The 19,304-nt window shown below is 41.4% G+C and overlaps 1 protein-coding gene across 3 annotated transcripts in view; it reads left to right on the top strand.

Moving 5' to 3' along the window:
• The window catches only part of TRMT9B (tRNA methyltransferase 9B (putative)), a 70,779-nt gene that overhangs the window by 40,772 nt on the left and 10,703 nt on the right, over positions 1-19,304 (top strand). For 2 of the 3 annotated variants that reach the window (XM_029935338.1, XM_029935333.1), the window contains exons 3-4: positions 11,369-11,577; positions 17,530-17,703. In XM_029935338.1, the coding sequence (XP_029791198.1) occupies positions 11,424-11,577; positions 17,530-17,703 (328 nt within the window). In that variant the 5' untranslated portion in view covers positions 11,369-11,423. Of the gene's footprint in view, positions 1-11,368; positions 11,578-17,529; positions 17,704-19,304 lie in introns of those variants that run through there. The other variant, XR_003906886.1, reaches the window with a different exon arrangement.

The raw sequence follows: 19,304 nt of genomic DNA, 5'->3' as shown, positions 1-19,304 counted from the left end.
TGTGACATGATCATTTTTATCATAGGAAAGTTTGCAGTGGAAGCTGTAGTTGGAAGTAATATGTAAATATTAAGTTTGGAGGATCACAGATTAAAAGGTAAAACACACACACATGCCACAGAAACATGTATATTTACAAATATACATCTCTGAACTTTTTACAAGTCTCTGAGCTCTCCTGACCAACTTGTATTATGATGTTAGAATTGCATTTTAGGTAGGTCTTTGAGATTTAAGGCAAATTTGTGTTCTCTTTTTTAATATTGTGTCTTCTGTGGCATTTATAAATAGGAAAGCAATTTAAATGCTTTTATTTGCTTTTAGTTATAAAAATGTGCATGCCTAGGGTAGGTCTGTCAAGCCTCTAGCAGGGCAGGAAATCATGAAATACAGAACAGAACTGGGAAAGCTCGGTCTTAGTCCTGTTTCCTCTGGGTGTCTGCTGCCCCCTGCAAGGCATTTATGATTTCAGACCAAAGACTTGAGGCCCCGTTTGTCTGGAGTGAAGTATTGTTGCCTTGCAGAAGGACCTAAGGAAAAAGCTTGTGGAGGCATCGCTTCTACAGTTAATACTGAGTGTCTGGTCTGTGTTGAGCGTTATCCTAAGCACTCTGAGATATGCAAAGAAAGGTCGTGTTCCAGTTCCTGCCCTCCGGGAGCTTCTAGTCTAGCTGGGCACATATACAAAGCTGAGAGTTCAAGATGGTATCAGGAGAAATGTCTTAAGAGTGATGGAGATGATAAACATGCAGAACACAGAAATGGTGGTGGGAGCCTGGTTTGTAGCTATCGCTCACTGTGAAGTCTTTTTGGAGGAAGAAAAAGCTTGCTAGACATTGAAGGCCAGGTAAGATTTTGGAAGGGGAAGATGATAGAGCATTTCAGATGACAGAGAGCAGTCTGTTGGCTTTAGTGAAGACCTGAATGGGAGCTGTATTAAGACCTACTCAGGCAAGGGTGAGGAGAGGTCTTCAGGGAGCATCTGAGAATTTGAGGTGTGGTAGGGAGCACCAGGATAGAAGACTTGGGAACACAGACTGGGACCAGGTCATGGAGGGCTTTGGGTGCCAACTAAGGAAGGCAAGCTTTTTCCTGCAGAGAGCCAAGACCCCTGAAGGGTTTGCAGCAGGGAGGGGATATTAAAGGGGCATTATTAGAAAATTATCCAGCATTGACATGAAACAGAGATTCGAAACTGCTTTTCTTGGGTCCATGGAAGGCAACTGCCCAGCTGCAGCCATCAAGCCAGCAGTAACATGGACGCCGTGTGGTTCCTGCAGTCACCAGCAAGCGATGGCTGAGGAGGAGGAGTGCGAACCCCCATCGTTATGGATATTTGAGATGAGGGGCCTGGGAGGCAGGCAGATGGAGAGGCCGGAAAGTTGTAAGGGCGGCTCAGACACTAGGCTGTGGCTGTACAAAAGCGGAAGGCAGAGAGACAGCAGAGATGGTGGTGGCACTACCACGCCTCTGCTCTCCTAGGCTAGCGCCGCTGCCCACATGACATCCGGCGTGCCCCAGTGCCCCAGGGCTCCCGCAGGGCCTCTTCATCCATTTGTGGCAAGTCCTTTGGGACTCGGGTGGCCACTGCACATCTTCTCCACTGTGGTGCCCCCTGAGGTGCACGCTGTGGCCTCGAAAACACATTAGAGTCTGAGAGAATGTCCCTCGGCAGCAAACATCAAAACAAACTCTCCCGCAGGCACGAAGGACGGATTTGTACAGAGCAGCTCACAGAAGAGCGAGCTACAAACCAAACCTTGGAAGAAACCTGAAGATCTTTCCTTTGAGGTTGTGCCCTTAGTGACTGGGCTCCAAAGACCTCTTATCAGTTTCCCAGGGGAGAGAGAATGACTGTCCTAGATCGCATCACATGTCCACCCCTGGCATACGTGACCAGCAGACCCCAGCAGCACTTGGAATCTGAGAGACAGTACCTCAAAGGAAAAGAGGATAAGCAGACATTTTAAAAAGTACTTAACCTCTAGAGACACCTGGGTGGCTCAGTCAGTTAAGCCTCTGACTTGGGCTCAGGTCATGGTCTCAGGGTTTGTGAGTTGGAGCCCCGTGTCCGGCTCTGTGCTGGCAGCTCCGAGCTTGGAGCCTGCTTGGGCTCTGTGTCTCCCTCGCTCTCTGCCCCTCCCCTGCTAGTACTCTGTCTCCGTCTCTCTTAAAAATAAATAAAACATTTTTTTAAAAGTATTTAACCTCTAAAAGTTCTGGAATTTGAAATAATGGTGTTAAGTGCATGGCTTCAGGCTTGGGGAGAAATCAGTTATTTCACAGGATCTCAGATTTCCGAAATTATTTTTTTACAACTACCTTTGGCAGACCCTCTGCTCTCCCAGACTAAAGTTTTACTGTTAAAAAACTCACACACAGATATTAACCAGAAATTCCCTACAGCAATACCTTCCTTCTTTAGGGCCCACCCGTTAGTGTCCTTTCTCCCCCGTCCCCCACTCTCCTTTTTGTCCTTCTGTAGCAGTCAGCTCTTCAAACACATCAAGTGGCCGGAGTGATTTGATTTCTACGCCATAGCCGTATTAGAAACATAGTGCCTTGCCCAGCTTCGGGCGATCTTCGAATTGATACTTCTGATAAGTGCAATTTAATTGAGTTCTAAGGTGGCCATCCCCAATTCTCATGTATTCATTTAGAGACATGTTATTTCACATACAAGCAGGGCTCATGGACAATTTCCCTTTTAACAATTTTCAGTTACACTGGAAATGAACATAATATATTAAACTCCGACAGAATACAATTCCGGACTTCTAGAGCAAGGGTTTTTAAGCTTCTTTGGCATTATTTTGAATGTTAATTTTTTAAAAGAAAGGTTCAAGCAAATTTCAGTTGCAGTTACAAGTTGTTAAAGTCTAATTTCTATGATTAATGGTAATACATTCTTTGAACAATATTAGAATGTATTAATCTGGTTCTGAGCCCTAAATGAAATAGATATAAAATTAATAAAAACATAAAATCCCATATTCTATCCCTTCTTTCTTATTTTTATCCCTATAAAATTGGAACTCTTACATCTTTGTCTACTTTTCTTCCTTTCCATGTCTGGCTTCTTTTGTATTAACATATAGGAAGCGCATGATCATTTGATGTATATTTGTTTTCCTTTTTCTTTTCCTCTTTTTCTCTCCCCTAGTGCCTTTTCCTTTTCCTTTTCCTTGTCATTCCACATTGCTCCTTTAAAAAGAAAAACTGGGGGCTCCTGGGTGGCTCAGATGGTTGAACATCCAACTTCGGCTTAGGTCATGATCTCATGGTTCATGGGTTTGAGCCCCGTGTCGGGCTCTGTGCTGACCACTAGCTCAGAGCCTGGAGCCTGCTTTGGATTCTGTGTCTCTTTCTCTCTCTACCCCTCCCCTGTTCATGCTCTGTCTCTCTCTGTCTCTCAAAAATAAGTAAAAGTAAAATGTAAAAAAAATATTTTTTAAAGAAAAACTTTACTGGCACATATTTTTGGCTCCTTTGTTTTTTGGGGAAACCCTGTTTCTTCTATTATGTATGTGTTGTTCAGGAGATTAACCGTCCAAGTATCAAGCTCCAAGTTGCTGTTTCCTTGCTTCCAAGGCTTATAAATATTGTGAAATCATTCAGAAAGATTTTATTCTCTGATAACTTCAGCAGAGTTTTCCAGTAAGTGCGCTCGCAGAGAGCCACATAAACAACTGGCTCAACCTTCCCACTGATCAACATAGGAGTAATAAATCAGGAAATTTCCGTTTGTCCAAACAGTTCCAGCATGGTGCTGAAGTAGCTGGGAATTGTGCTAATGAGTACCAGTAACAACAGAATGAGGTAACTAGAGAATGATGGTAAGAAAGAATAAGACGCACATGCTGTTAGAAACTGAGGATAAGGCAGCATCCTTCCTGGATTCTTTACAGAATTTCTGTTCCCATCCATTTATTGAGATCCATAATCCTCATATATCATTTAGTTGTGTGACTTGGAGGCTGTAACTAACACAATTCACCCTTAATTTCACATTGAATGTTTAGATAAAGCTATTTAGTATCTAGTAAGCACACGAATCCGATGTTGGTAAGATGAGTTTCTTTTCTTGTAGTAGATCAGTGGGTCACTGACCTGCTGTCCTGATGTGACATCTTTACTAAGACCAAACAGACTTTATTTTTCACTGGTTACTTGACAATATGACATTAGATATCATCTTAAATTATTAAGAAATCCTCAGTTAATTTCCCTATACCGTCTCCATAAGGGTTACCAGCAAGTTATTTGCAAATCAGAATTGTTACGTGTGTGGTTGTTGAAGTCACAGTGCTTGGGTTCACATTCCAAGCACTGGATTTATCTGGGTTTTTTTTCAGGTCTTTTTTATGTCCTTCAATAGAGTTGTATAGTTTCATTTCAAGAAAAAGGAGAGAAGGAAATCCTCAGTTAAATTTCTTCTGAGCTAGAAACTCTCTCCACAGTTTTTTGTAGATACTATTACATAATCTAATTTCATGGGGGATACTGCCTTGAAACAAAACCCCAACTCACCTTTGAACCTCACGATCTCCAGTTTCCAGATTCCCCAAGAAGGTGCACTAACTGAATGGCATGCATCCTTCCTGGGAGTGGAAGGCCACAGCTGAGAAAGGATACTCTGCTCAGCTTTGAGTTGAAAAATGCTTTACAGTACATAGTGCGATGACTGTCTGAAAGTAAAGAGGTTTTCTTAAATTGAAATACAGAGAAAAGCACATGTAAGTGTACACTTGGATGAATGTTCACAAAATAAGCATACTTGTGTAGCAAGAACCCAGATTGAGAAATAGATTATCGCCTGCACCCAGGATGGTTCTCCCATGCTCCTTTGCAATTACTACACCTCCCGGTAACCATTATTCCTTTTCTCCTGGCAAAGGTTTGTTTTACCTGTTTTTGTGCCTTACATAAATGGAATCCTATATTCCATACTCTTTTGTGTCTTTCTTAACATTATGTTTATGAGATCGACCCATCTCATCGCATATAGTCACAGACATTCCATTCATTCTTATTACCCTACAGTAGTTCATTGTATGAATATATCACAGTTTATTTGATCATTCTACTGAGGCTGCGCATACTCATAGTCTCCATGTTTGTGCTGCTTTGAAGAGTGCTACTCTGGGAATTCTAGACTGACTTTTGGTGAACATATGTGTGCATTTCTTTTGGATATATATACACATACATAAAGAGTAGAATCTCTGAGCCACGGGATATGCATATGTTTGGCTTTAGTTGTCACTTGCCAAATAGTCCTCCAAATAGGCTGACATGATCTGCACCCTTACCCGCAGCATATTCCAGCTCTGGCAGCCTCACGCTCTCGCCAGCACTTCAGATTTTCTTTTTCCTGTTAGTCGCTCTCTCGCGTAAATGGTATTGCGACTCTGTGGTTTTATTCTGCAGTTGCCTGATATGAATGAAGATGAGCCCCCTTTCATGTGCCTCCTGCCCATCTCCTGCCCACTGTGAAGTTTGGAGGGGGTGCCCATTTCTATACTGAGTTATCTCTTGCTTAATGATGTGGAAGAACTCTTCGCATTCTGGATACGAGTCCTTCATCAGATGTACATACTGTGACTATCTTCTCACATCCTATGGGTTGAATTTTCACTCTCCTACTGAGGTCTTAGTTTTAATACAGTCTAATTTATTTATTTTCCCTTATGGTTAGTGCTTTCTAGGACCTGTTCAAGAAATCTTAACCTATCTCAAGTGTCTATAGGTGTTCTCTCACTTCTTCTAAAAGCTCTGTTGTTTTACCTCATAGGAAGAGGGTTTAATTCAGAAATATAGTCTTTTCTAGTCTACAGACCCTATAGTCTGTAGTTATTCTGAGGTGGAATTAAATAAGAAAACGACACAAGTGTGTTTTTCATTGAGCCAAACATGGAGCACTGACGACAGAGAAAATAATGGTGCAGAAAGAAACTCAGGATAAAATGTAACAGAAATTCCTGTCACAAACACAAGACAAATCCCTTCTGGTGACTGGGCCATGAGCTTCGAGCCTCTTACCCCAGTGTCTGAGCTGACTTCCTAGGAATGGTCACTATACGCACTGTCCTGGCAATACACAGGTGTAGTGACTCCTCCCTGGGGACAGGGAGCCACTCCTGGGGACAAAACAAGGCCTCTCAGAGTTCCCCGTGTTCCCTATGGTTCAAGTGCAACGTCTCATCTCCTTGATGAGATGCTAGGAAAATCTTTTCTCATGAAGCCTTTTCTACTCCTCTGAATCTTTTTGCTATTTATACATGTGTGTGGTAGGTGTATAGTTTTACAATGATCATTAGAAGTATTTCATTTTTTGGTACTCACTTTGAAATTGTAGGTACTGGGCATATGTCTCAGTGTGCACTCATCCGTCCCTGTTTCTTTACCCAGGAACATGGCATTAAGAAAAAACTAAAAGGTGGGGGGATGGCTCACAGAGGGGCACAAGGAAACTTTGTGGGTGATGGCTGTATTCATTATCATAATGGTCTCACGGTGCCCCAGGTACGTGCATATAAAACTTACCAAGTTGCACACATTATATATGTGCAGTTTGTCATATGTCAATTATACCTAAAATGTTTAAAAATAAAATAAAACAATAAAAACATATTGTTTATTTGGCTGGAGTTTCATTTTCCATTTACTCATCAAATGTGGTGAGACCTATTATATTTAAGACTAGTGCTAGATAGTATGGGCTAAGATGTATATTTAATGTTGTTTCTTTAGTAGTTCAGAATCTGGTAGAGTTACTTATGTCATTATAATGAAACATTTCAAGTCCTGTGCAATTTAGGAATGAAGGAAATTACATTCATTTGAGGAATTTGGAAAAAAAACACAGGCAAACATCACTTCTTGGCTTACACTATTAAGTTTTAAAAAGTGGGATTCAGTACTATATCCTGTTTTCTCCTGATTTCATTACATCTACAGTAAAGAGGAAAATGTTAATATTTATGAAGAAAACAGTAGGATAGACTCACATAGTAACAAAGTCCCTTTTAATAGCATATGATTGATAGCCTTTGCTTTTTCATTACTGATTCAGCATTTGTGATGAGCTGTTTATTACCCCTTTTTTTAGCTTAAAACACACATGCAATCTGTCCATCAAGAGCAGTCGCTCGGGAGGTCCCATGCCACTATTTCCATGATTTTAGAGAGACACGGGAAGAGGGCACTGGAGCTACAAACCGGCTCATAAAGTTTCTCCCCAGATATAATCTCCATCTTTCCTGGTCATATTTAATGGTCAAAACAAGACACCTGGATTTGCCTGAATGGAGTTGAGCAGAGAAGTACTATTTTGATCACATGCCCAGAAAATAAAATAAAATAATAAATTCAGTCAATGTTACCGACCTCCCCCAACCCATCTACCAACTTAAAACTACTTTCTACTATCCCTTGTCCAGTTCTAGAATTACTGTGGCTAGAATCTCTCTGTTCCTCTCTCCATGGGCAACACCTAAGGCACTGACCTATCTTTAGTTAGTTTCCTATCGCCTTCCTCCCCTCTTCCATTTTCCAAAGAATACCAGCTTGACATAGAACAGAAGAACAAAGCTCTTGGTAGAAGAAGTAATGCTGAACTAGGGAGGACTCTGGTGCCGGTCAGATCAGAAACCCGACGAGAGTCCGCGCAGACTGACTCTCTGAGTGGCCCTGAGGACTGCAGGAACGAGAGTCTCCGGGAATAGAACCAGGACTTTATGTTTGCCATGATTCTTTTTCCCATCGCTTTTGTCTCTCTTGTATTTGCTTTGCTTCACTGCCTTCTCTTTTACCTAAAGACAGGTCTTTTCTGTTTGGGGAAAGATAGCCACTGACAGCCTGACCTTTATGTCTTTCTAGCGCTGTGACGCCATAGGAGGGCCACTTGCTCTTTAGCTCCACACACAGACGGCTCCAAGAAGGGCCCTGATTGGCTCACCGTGCATCGCCTTGAACCAATGGTTGTGTCCAGGGATACAGATACCATGATTGGCCAGACCGGGGTCATGTGCCCATCCAGGGAGGCCATGATACAAATTATCGAAATAAGGAGGACTGGGACAAATAAAATAATAGCTACTCTAATATACTTAGAATTAGATTTTGCCTAGAGGGATCTTTTAAAATTATATACCCAGGGGTGCCTGAGTGGCTCAGTTGGTTAACTAGTGTCTGACTTTTGATTTTGGCTCAGTCATGATCTCAAGTCAAAGGTCTCTGCACTGGGCATGGAACCTGCTTAGGATTCTTTCTCCCCCTCTCTCTCTCTTTTTTACTTTCTCTCTCCCTCTCCCTCTCCATCCCTCCACCCCTCCCTGCTCACATGCACACATACATACATACACACACACTCTCAAAAAAATAAAATAATAAATTCAGTCATGTTACCTACCTCCCCCAACCCATCTACCAACTTAAAACTACTTTCTACTATCCCTTGCACTTAAAATAAAATCCAAATTAGTTCTTTGAATTTTCAGTGCATTACTACTGAAAGTGCATTTGGCTTCTTGCCTTTCAAATTATTTTCCCTTCTGTCAAGACTCACCAACGCATCAGTTAGCTACAAGGACCTAGACTTTGACAGCCTACAGGTAGGTGAAGAAGCCTGGCTAAACCGAATCCTACCTTCCTAGCTTCACCTTGAACCCCACTTGTATTTTAGAGTACCAGCGTCCCTAGCTTAGTCACATGATCTAATTCACAGGGAATTTGCTTATATGCATAAAATTCATATGGAACATATTGCAGGAAATTTAAATCCAGCGTTAAAAATGTCACCGTGGATAACTCCAACTCCACAAATCAGTCTCACAGTCAGCTAATCATTCTGCAGTATATAATCTTAACTGTAAAATACAATAAAAACAAAATGGATTTGTTGTTCACGCACTTTTAAATAGCTCTTTGTTTACGGTAGAGGCCAAGCAGTTTGGGAGAGGACTTCGTGAAAGGTCTCCAGGGCTTACTGTTCAGATACTACACGTTGTGGGCCTGCAGGTGGAGCGAGATGGAAGATAATTGTTTCTCTTGCCACCTACCATGTGCAAGTACAAAATAGTAAATGTATTTGTTCTAGGGTGCCTCAAAATTGTATCGCCTGATCTGATTCCTTGAGGGAAAAAATTTAAGCAGACTTAAGTCTGAGATTTTGATTAAAAAGAAAAGCGCTCAGTGTTTGGGTTTTTCTGGTGTGTAGGCAGTCATAGCCGGCCATATGTTTACTTTGTAAATTCCAGTTGAGGGTGCAATATAAGCTGTTTCAGTTTGGGTGGAAGTTTTGTCAGACCTCACAAATGAGATTTGTACTGTCAGGAGTTTGCCAGATTTTTTGCAGGGGCTGTGGGCAGGCCCATAGTAATTAAGGATAGTCTACTGCTCATTTGTGTTCTTAAGAGTCAATCCTGAAAAGCTCTTCCTTGCAGTAGAAAGGATGATGGAACTGGAATATCATCATTTGGTGATAATTATAGTCATGACTGTTTGGGGCAAGAATCGCCGATGGATAGGATGCTAAAATTGGTGGATAAGAGTATGCGAAACAGGATATTTATGTAGTCTCAAAGTATCTCTTAACAAGATATTTCTTTTTTTTTTTTTAATGTTTATTTTGAGAGAGAAAGAGAGAGAGAGAGACAGGTGGGGAGGGACAGAGAGAGAATCCCAAGAAGTCTCTGTCTGCTTTCTTGGCACAGAGCCCAACATGGGGGCTCCAACTCACAAAGTGAGAGATCAGTGACCTGAATTGAAATCGAGTTGGACTGACCGCGCCACCCAGGTGCCCCTCTCAGCACGATATTTCTTAAATGCAAAGGGGAATAAGAAGGGAAGGTACTTTGCAATAATTTATTAGGTACCATCTTGCTCAAGGGCTTCATACTTTCCAGGGTGGCAATGGTGAGGGGACAGAGGGTGGAGAGCAGGACACGCAGGCTGTCTAGAGCCTGTCTCCTTCTCTTGTCATTCTTTCATCTGCAGGTTTGTGAGGGTAAGGTCCCTCCTTCTTCTACTAGACCCAGTGCTAACCCTCTGGACTCAGGGTTAGTCAGTTCCGCTTGTGTTTGTTTGTTCATTATTGAGCATCTGCCGTGTGCAAACTCCGGTGGATTCAGCATTAAATAAGGCGAGCCCTAGATCTCTAGGACCTCCTAGCCAGTGCAAGAGGCGAATAGGCAAATATCCAATAAACGATTATAGGCCTTTGTGTCTGTGGAAGCAAGCATGGGATGCGCAGGAGTAAAAGGGGCAGGACCAAGCTAGCTGATACGCACCCGTGGGCCCAAATGGGCTCTTAAATGATTGAAAATACTTTCATATTGATTGGTAAAAAGCCACAAGCTGAGCCCCAGGCCACTTCTCCGGGATCCTCTTCCCTCACAGGCCACAAGAGAATAATTAAAAAATTAAGCCCAACCCAGCAGGGGCCTCTAAGACTGCTCTTACATTTTCTCACTCCTTTCTGATTGCCTGATCCTGCACGGAGAGGTCAGAAGGCTTCTGGGAGAGGTGACGCACGTGTCAGGAATGAGCTGAAGTAGCCAGGTAAAGAGCAGCAGCCGGTCAGGCCCCTGGCTGAAAGAGACTGTGTCACATCTGAGAAACCCTGGATCACTGAGTAATACAGTCTCATTTGATGCTGGGGAAGGGTGATGAGAAATGGCTTCAAGAGGTAAGTTGAGGCCCAATCAGAAGGTCTTGTATGGCCTACTGAGATACCTGAACTTGACTGGACAAGCTAGAAAATGTCTTTGAAGAAATCTAACATGGAAAGCAACCTTATTAGATTTATGTTTTAAGAAAATAGTTGTGACGTTAAGTGAAGGAAAGGGATTGTGGGGCAACCCCCTCCCCCCAAACTCCAGAACCCCCTCCCCCCAAACTCTGTTTACAGCTATGAAAGTAATCCAGGCCAGAGACGAGCATCTTTTCTAAAGCCGGATCAGTAGGGAGATAGAGAAATGGTTGGAATCCATAGACATTAAAAAGGTCGAATCAATAGGGCTTTATGACTGGATTGGAGATGAACTACCTGTTATAAAATTTTAAAACTTCCTTAGCATTAGATAGAATGATTTTATCCAGAGTGACTCATTAGGTGAACCTTTCGTATTATGCTTCCAGAAGTAAGAATTGATCAGGCACAAGGAACTTACACTGACTGGCTCATTTCCAAACCATTATTTTCTGAAGATATGCAGGTAAAAACTATGCATTCTCTGGTCTTTTGACAAATATGGTGGGGTTACAGTGCAGATTTTGTCTTTTGCAGTTGAAAAAAAAGCGTAAGGACAGTATGACCTTGGCGGTCGTAGGTTCCCAGTTTTAGGAAATCTGCATCCTCTTTCAGCTCCCTCTGCTGTGCACCCTGACTGGCATCTCTTGGGGGTGGCCGCGTTCCCAGGATGGATCATGAAGCCGCCCAGCTGGAAAAGCAGCACGTCCACGATGTGTATGAGGGCACCGCCCCTTACTTCAACGACCTGCAGAGCAAAGCCTGGCCCCGAGTCCGCCAGTTCCTCCAGGAGCAGAAGCCGGGCAGCCTCATCGCTGACATAGGTAACCCTGGGGCTATGTCACGGAGTCTGAAATGTATTCTATTGCGCCTTTTCTTTTCAGATTCATTTACAGTTTCGTTCTAACCAGAAGTCTAAAATTGTGTCCTTGGCCTGCCAGTACCTAGACTCTTCACTTCATAGCAGAAATTCAAGTCAGAAAGTAGGAAACTTCCTGAAATCTACATTTACACAGTGGTGACCTTTTCAAGAGCCTCTGCACACATTGACCATTTGAAATGTAGAGAGAGTCACATTTGTAAATAATGTTTTGGTGGCTCACCTTGAGCGGCTCTCAGGCCTCCTACAGAGAGCCAGAATGGTGGGATTACAAAAGAAGGCCTAGAACCTCTCATAGACCCTTTCCCTTAACCATTCTGTAGGTCTTTCATTATTAGAGTGTATCTTTAATTGGATCATACCTTCATAATCACTGATTTGCCTGGAAGGCTTTAGCTCAGTGTCTTTCTGAATCAAGAAGTGGTAAACCACAACCCAGTAGGTCGAAGACTAAGGTTTAAGACACGGTAGGATTTCTGCTTGCGGCATGCCTACCGTGCTTTCCAGCAACAGCACACAGGCTGTGCCCAGAAGAGTCATAAATCTGTAGTTACAAATTCCATCTGATTTTCCATTTACTCTAAACATTTACTCTAAATATTAGCAAGAGAAACAGATGTGTGCCCAGGGCTTTCAGCATGTGAAGGAGGGTATGAGCAGTGTGGAATTTGAGGAAGGGGTGCCTGTCATATAGAAATGGAGAGTCTCCGAAAAATCATGTCAATTTTTTAAAAATTCAGTGTGATTTCAGAAGATATCTCTAGTTCGGAACTCTTACCAACCACAATGTTAGCACGCTGCCAGAATAGTAAAATAGGAGGAAAAGGAACCAGTTAACAAGTGACTTGAGGACAATAGTATCATTACATACTACATTCTTATGTCTTATGCCAAAAATTCTAAACAAAGCAAAGACTTAGGTATAAGAAAATTAAATCATTAAAGGACTAGATGATTGATAATTTTTAAAATATCCATGGAGGCCAAAGATCCTTCTGTAACACCAAGAAAAGTCAGAAATCATAAAAGAAAATAGTTATTATTCACACAGTACCTATGTCAAGTTTATAAAATTGGCATGAGCACTGAATTCATGAATACTAAATTATGGCCCCTAGGAGAAATGTAGGATTAGGGTTCCTGTGAGCCTCTGGTCACAACATTTTTGTCAACTGGTCAAGACCTAACCTTGTTTCTTCCCAACCTTGTGTATATCTATTTGAAGACACATCATTTACTATATAGTATAGATTCATTAACATTGAACTCAAGGCCAACACACTATAACTCATGCCCGAATAAAGTTTACTTAACACACGTATCTTGTCCATAAGTGAATTGTACACACCACTTGGACGCTGTGCTCAGGGGCCATTTTAAACCAGGAGATCATTAAAACAAAGCACAAAAATGCCCAAAATATGTGGCACTAAATAGACCACCTAAAGGACACTTGTTGATAGGGTGTGGATAGGGTGAGAGCCAAAATAAGACATGGGTAATGGGCCCCTCAGATGACTCAAAATTTTCCAAATTTGTTGCTGTTCTCTGAGCTGCCTTGTTGGTAACCACCATGAAAGTGCTTGGGTATTGACTTGGGGGTAACAAATAAATTTTATCCAGCAGGTGAACATGCGGACACACAACCTGTAAACAATGAAGATAAGATGGACTCTATCGATATCTTTGACCATATAAAAATTTAAACGTTCTACAAGGCAAAATATATAATTGAAGTTAAAAAAAAAAACCCAGACAACTAAGTATCTGTAACTCATCTGATAAAAGACTGGCTAATTGTCTTCCTCTACGGAGCATTCTTCAAAGTCAGTACACAAGAATATGATGAACAGCTCAAAAGAAATAATGAGGAAATTATATCAACAAACAATTCAAAAAAGGAGGAATAGCAATTGCTGAAATTTTTTTTTGATAGGTAATCCACTCACATGGCTCAGTAATGAAGGTACAAAAGGGTGTACAGTGAAAGACAGCATCCCTTCCCAGTGCTGTAGCACTGAGTAACCCGTGCCGGAAGCAATCAGCTTCTTGGATAATCTCGAGATAGTTCATTTAAGTAGAAGCATATTTGTGCATATGGTGTGTATATGGGTGAGTTTCCTTCTTTGATTATGCAAATGGTGGCATGTCACACAAACTGTGAGGCACCTAACTTTTGTTTCCTTTAATATACGGTGGAGATCATTCCGTGTTTGCATACTATTATCTCTGATAATAGCACCATATTAACATATATATGTTGTTTGCTATATTTTGCTACTACAAATTCTGGTATAAATATTCCTTAGATGCCCTTGTGCAAATTCATAATTATATCCAGTAAATTTTTTCTTACCAACTTGTATCTTTCAAGTTTTGTGCTTTTACGTTTTTACTATTCAGTAAGTGAATGATACTGTTTTGATGACATGAGAGATGGGTTTGAAAATAAAAGTGAAGTTAAAGAAGAAATAAATGAAAAGGAAAGAGAGAAGCCCAAGGAGAGTAGAAGAAAAGAAAGTAGGATGATATGACTATCTCTAAAAGGAAATTTTTGTCTTTCCAGGTTTTCCACTAAGCTAAAATCAATGGTTTGTTATATTGGTTAACTTGACTGGTTATTAGATTAGCAACTTATAATTACTAGTAAAGTTTTGCATAAATAATCAACATCTGACCATAACCAGGTTCCAGTTGCCCATATAGTAATTTTCTAGGCTGTTGTCACTATTTACGTGGTGGAGCATTTAGTTGACTAGAATTTTCCTAACCACATCACCCCATTCCCAGCCAAGCTGATTGGCTCAGGTGTGGGTGAAGCGTTCCTGACGGAAACTAAGTCGTCTGGGCCAGAACCCGGAATTAAGTGAGCAGAAATTATGGCCTAAGTGAAAAGACCTTTGATGATTCAAAGACAGAAGAAATCAAAAGTACTCTCAGGAAATACTACGATCGGTTCAGTCATGGCCATACCTCTATCTCCAAAGGGCTCACTCACTGCGTAAGGCCATTAGATGGCGCATGGAGGGTGTCCGGGGGTTTGAGGTCTTCATTTAGGTTAGTTTAGAAAACAGGAAGAAGACCAGAGCTGGATTCTTTCTGAGCAAGGATACCTTTTTGTCTGACATCAGAGACAACCATCTGTCCTAATAGTATTAAAAATTGTATTTTTGTGTACATAATAAAAATTAACTTTTCAAACTTTTCAATAATTAAGACTCCCTTTGCCTCTTAACTCTATGTATTTATCCTCGATCTCTGGAGTAAGATTTAATGTGCTAAGCCCTTTCCTATTTACCATTCCTTCATGGAGTCAATAAAAATGTGGAGCTCATGCTCTGTGGCAAGCACCATTGCTACAGAATAAAACATAACCCTTCATTTCTGCTTTCAAGAAATGCAAATTAGTATGGGAAACAGGTAGGCTTTACCCTTGTCTTTTCCTTGGGGAAAGAGAATTCTCTTTCAGATAAGGGTCTTTGCAAAAAACTCTTAATTTAAAAAATGTAGCTGTTCCTGCAAACTCGAGAGGAAACATTCAAATTAGTTATTTCTAGCAAACACTCGCCCACCATGCACCAAAACACTTCGTTGAATTGAGGCAATTATCTGTTTTCTCGTTGAGTGGGGTGCAGAATAGAAAACAGAGAGGATGTAAGCACAGGCTTTCTGTCAGCTCCCTTCAGTACTGCGGAAGGTTATCACTTAACGAGATTTTGTAAAGCAGCGTGACTCTGGTGTACGGCTTGCTGCCGTGTCAAAAATGTTTCATATACTTCTTGCACATGTCAGATAATGGGGTCACGAGGCTTGGCAGTATTCCCGATTTCCTCATTAGGATGAAATCTTCCCCCTCTCTAGCTCAGTGTATGCAGTTGGAAAATAAATAATTGCATCACGTTTGGGAGATCCACCACTATGCTTCAAGTGAGAGCCATCAGACACGGAGATGGGATTAAACAAGGGTGCCATGGGCCCTAGACGGGTTTCAGGAGATGCCGAGACTTGAAAAGGACTGGGTTGCCTCAGTATTGCTGGATGTCTCTAAACACCTCCCTCAATCTCTTGTGGTCTGTGAACCTGTTATTTCTTTTTATTTTTTTACTTTTTAATTCCAGAATAATTAATGTACAATGTTATATTAGTTTCAGGTGTACAATGTAGTCATTCAAAAAACCCCAGAAAAACAGAAATAACCCCCAAATAACCCACAAAACAAACAAAAACAATACAGTGACTCAACAGTTCTATACATTCCTCAGCACTCATGACGATTAGGGTACTCTTAATCCCCATCATCTCTTTCATCCGTCCTGTCTGATAACCACCAGTTTGTCACCAACCTGTTATTAGTCTAAGGTAATTTTCCCTTTCATTTTTCTAAATGTTTCCCCTGAGCCAATTAAAAATAAAAAAGCAAACAGATTTGCAAGATTCTTTTCAACAATGACCATCATCTTTGAAATACTCAGGACTGCAATTTTAAAATATTTTGTGAATCCTATTTTCATCATAACTCCCCTCAAATATTGGTTACTTTTTCTCATGAGTATTCCTAGGAACACTGGCTATGACATCTAAAATAGTTGTTCTTTTTTTTTTTGTAATGTTTTCTTATTTTTATTTTTGAGAGAGAGGCAGAACATGAGTGGGGGAGGGGCAGAGAGCAAGGGAGACACAGAATCCAAAGCAGGCTCCAGGCTCTGATTTGTCAGCACAGAGCCCAATGCAGAGCTCGAACCCATGACCCATGAGATTATGACCTGAGCCAAAGTCGGACGCTTAACCAACTAAGCCACTCAGGCTCCCCTAAAATACTAAGACCCCAATCATTTACATTAAAATAATGACACTGGAAGTATTATTTTTATTCACATACTTGTCTCAGATGGCATTATCACTGAAATTTAATTATGCTTTTCGTGTCCCATATAATTTTGAATGGCCTGTTATTTCAGAAGCAGCAAACTAGTCATGCTTGAAGAGTGGTAGATATTTTTTCAAGGATATCAGCTCTGATGATAGCTTTAAATATTTCCAAAAAAGGAATTCACTGCTATGTCTGTGTTACAGCATAATAGTAGGTATCAGATCCCAGAACGCCTTGTTTCAAGATGGCTACTCATTCCTGTTACTTCCTTCTTCATCGTAGTATCAGATCTGGTTGATCTAGGGCTTTGGGTTGTGTAAATATTGATTTACTTGGCTCTCTGCCAACTGAATGTCATAAATGGTCTGTTTAAGAAGAAAAAAAATAGCTCTAAGAGTTGTGTGCTGAGTCAATAGAGATCATTCAAAAACCTAGAACTGACATAGATTGGATGAAAATTTATTGAAATTCCTTTTTCATTCAAATTCAAGTTTGCAATTTTTGAAAAGCATGTATTATGGTATAAACTGTTTTGTTTCTATCCAGTGAAGGATGGTTGGCAGTAGTTGGTTTTAGGCAGCCAGCAAGTGTGAAGAATGGCTGAGGAGACAACATGAGAATAAACAGCACCATGTACAGACGTATGCGTAATGAAAAGCGCATGCGGAGGTAGCTTTTGTAAAGGCCCGGGCACCGTCCCTAGGGAACTAGGAAACAGCCCTCAGTCGTGGGCCAGCTAACAGTTTCTGGGTTGTGCTGGTGGGCTAACCCCTATGGACGTCACCTCATTAAATGTTCAATAAATATTGTTTCTTTTTCCCCATTCTTTTCTGTCTTCTATTATAGACGAAAACATATAAGTGCCCTCTGAAGATTTTTCTTTGGCTTTTGAGAATATCTTCAGACCATGTTGTAGTGTGTCTCGGTTAGTTAATACAAAGTTGTTTTTATTCCTTCTTGTGAGACAAACTGACCGTGTTCCACTTCCCATGAGGACAGCATGTAACACAGGTTTTTCTCTTATAGGTTGTGGGACTGGAAAATATCTTAAAGTGAACAGTCAGGTGTATGCCCTGGGCTGTGACTACTGCGGGCCACTGGTAGAGATTGCCCGGAGTAGAGGATGTGAAGTCATGGTGTGTGACAACCTTAACCTCCCCTTTAGGGATCAGGGCTTCGATGCCATCATCTCCATAGGAGGTAAGGCAGCCTGGCCACACGGTCCCTCTTCACCATGAGAGTAACATCACATGAACGGTGAAGGCCGTTCTCATAACATTCGTTCTTTGTAGAAACGTCAATGTGATTCATTTGATCTAATTTTTAAAATGCTTTCAACTGGATTATTTGACTAATCCCAAATGTACATATGGTGGTACCTAAGGCTGTTTTAACTAGTTAGACCTTCAAACTGGTCCTGTGTTCTTTCTGATGACTCATTCTAATTTCTTTCACTTATGAGTAAAAAATATTACAGGAATGTTGATCATTGGAACACTTCGTACTTTGTTATATTGAAATGAAGCAGGCTCCTCCAATGTGAAGTAGAACTTTAGAAGTCCTATTCCCTACTGTAGGTCATGACTATGTCCTTGATTAGCAGAACACTGTAAAACTAACGCACCTGGCAGGAGGTGTCATCCAATCTGCTGCGCGCCGGTGCGGGAGGCACCAGGAAGAGGCCCCGCCTGGTCTCGGACTACATTAGTTCTACATCACTCAGCTCTCTTCCTGCCAGAGATTGTTCACAGCCTAGGGAATCTGTTACTCGTATTTTCCCAGCAAGTGTGCCCCATAAAAGCACATGTGCCACAAATGAAAAGAAACAACAAGACCTGTGCCTGAAATATACACAGGTATGACTCATTTCACTCCTGAAACCTAGACTTTTAGTCCCATTGCAATGTGCTTGCAGACCTTGCACCGGGTTCTTTTGCAAAGAAAGAAATCTCTTGCAAAGCAAATGATCTGCTCCGATATACTTAAAATTAATGTATTTGACTATAACATGCTTCATCAAAGCAAGGTGATGCTGTATAAAGCTGACTGACTGGATAAAAACTGGGAGATAAAAATACGCGATAAGACTGCTCTCTCCTGAAGAAAATGAGGACTTGATCTATTCAGCAATAGAGGGGGACTATATCTTTGTTTGCACTGTTGGGGGAGGCCACAGCCCTGAACCGAGTCAGGACTGGCAGGAGATGGTTGCCATGGAAACCTGCTCTAGGACAGCCCTACTTATTTGCAGTTGAAACTGTTCAGTCCATTTTGGGTATAAACACTACAAGGAGGGGTTCCTGTTATACCAAGCAACTCGTTACAGTGTTCCAAATCTTTTGGGTTCGTCATTCCACCTAAAGAACAAGAAATTGGGGAGAGGTCAGAGCAGTGCATTCTTCACTCTTCGTGTTCGTTCACATTAGTTTTAGAGTCAGCCAGGCTGTGCCATGAGCCGCTGTGACAGGCCCGGGGATGGCGCCCGGCTGAACTACTTCTGGGGAAGTGCTCCATGTACGCGGTTAGGTCCTTCTCTGCTTCTGACTTAAGTCTCATGCTTTGTCCGCGGAAGAAATGCAACACGCCTGGTTGCCATCTTCTGAAGAAAGAAATGCTTCCTCAGGTGGAAACACACCATGTATTTTTTGGAACTGTAACTAATGTGTATTAATGTGATGTGGTCATTTTCAGCGAGGTTTCACATTTAGAACTACATTATGAAAAATTCTGATAGTCTGTCTCTCTTATGTCCATATATTATTTACTTCCCAATTTAGAATTTTTATGCTGGCACTTTTGCT

Source organism: Suricata suricatta, chromosome 1, assembly GCF_006229205.1.
Source record: "Suricata suricatta isolate VVHF042 chromosome 1, meerkat_22Aug2017_6uvM2_HiC, whole genome shotgun sequence".
NCBI classification, from domain to species: domain Eukaryota; kingdom Metazoa; phylum Chordata; class Mammalia; order Carnivora; family Herpestidae; genus Suricata; species Suricata suricatta.
The sequence above is the reverse complement of the archived record's forward strand: the minus strand, read 5'-3'. Positions and strand labels throughout refer to the sequence as shown.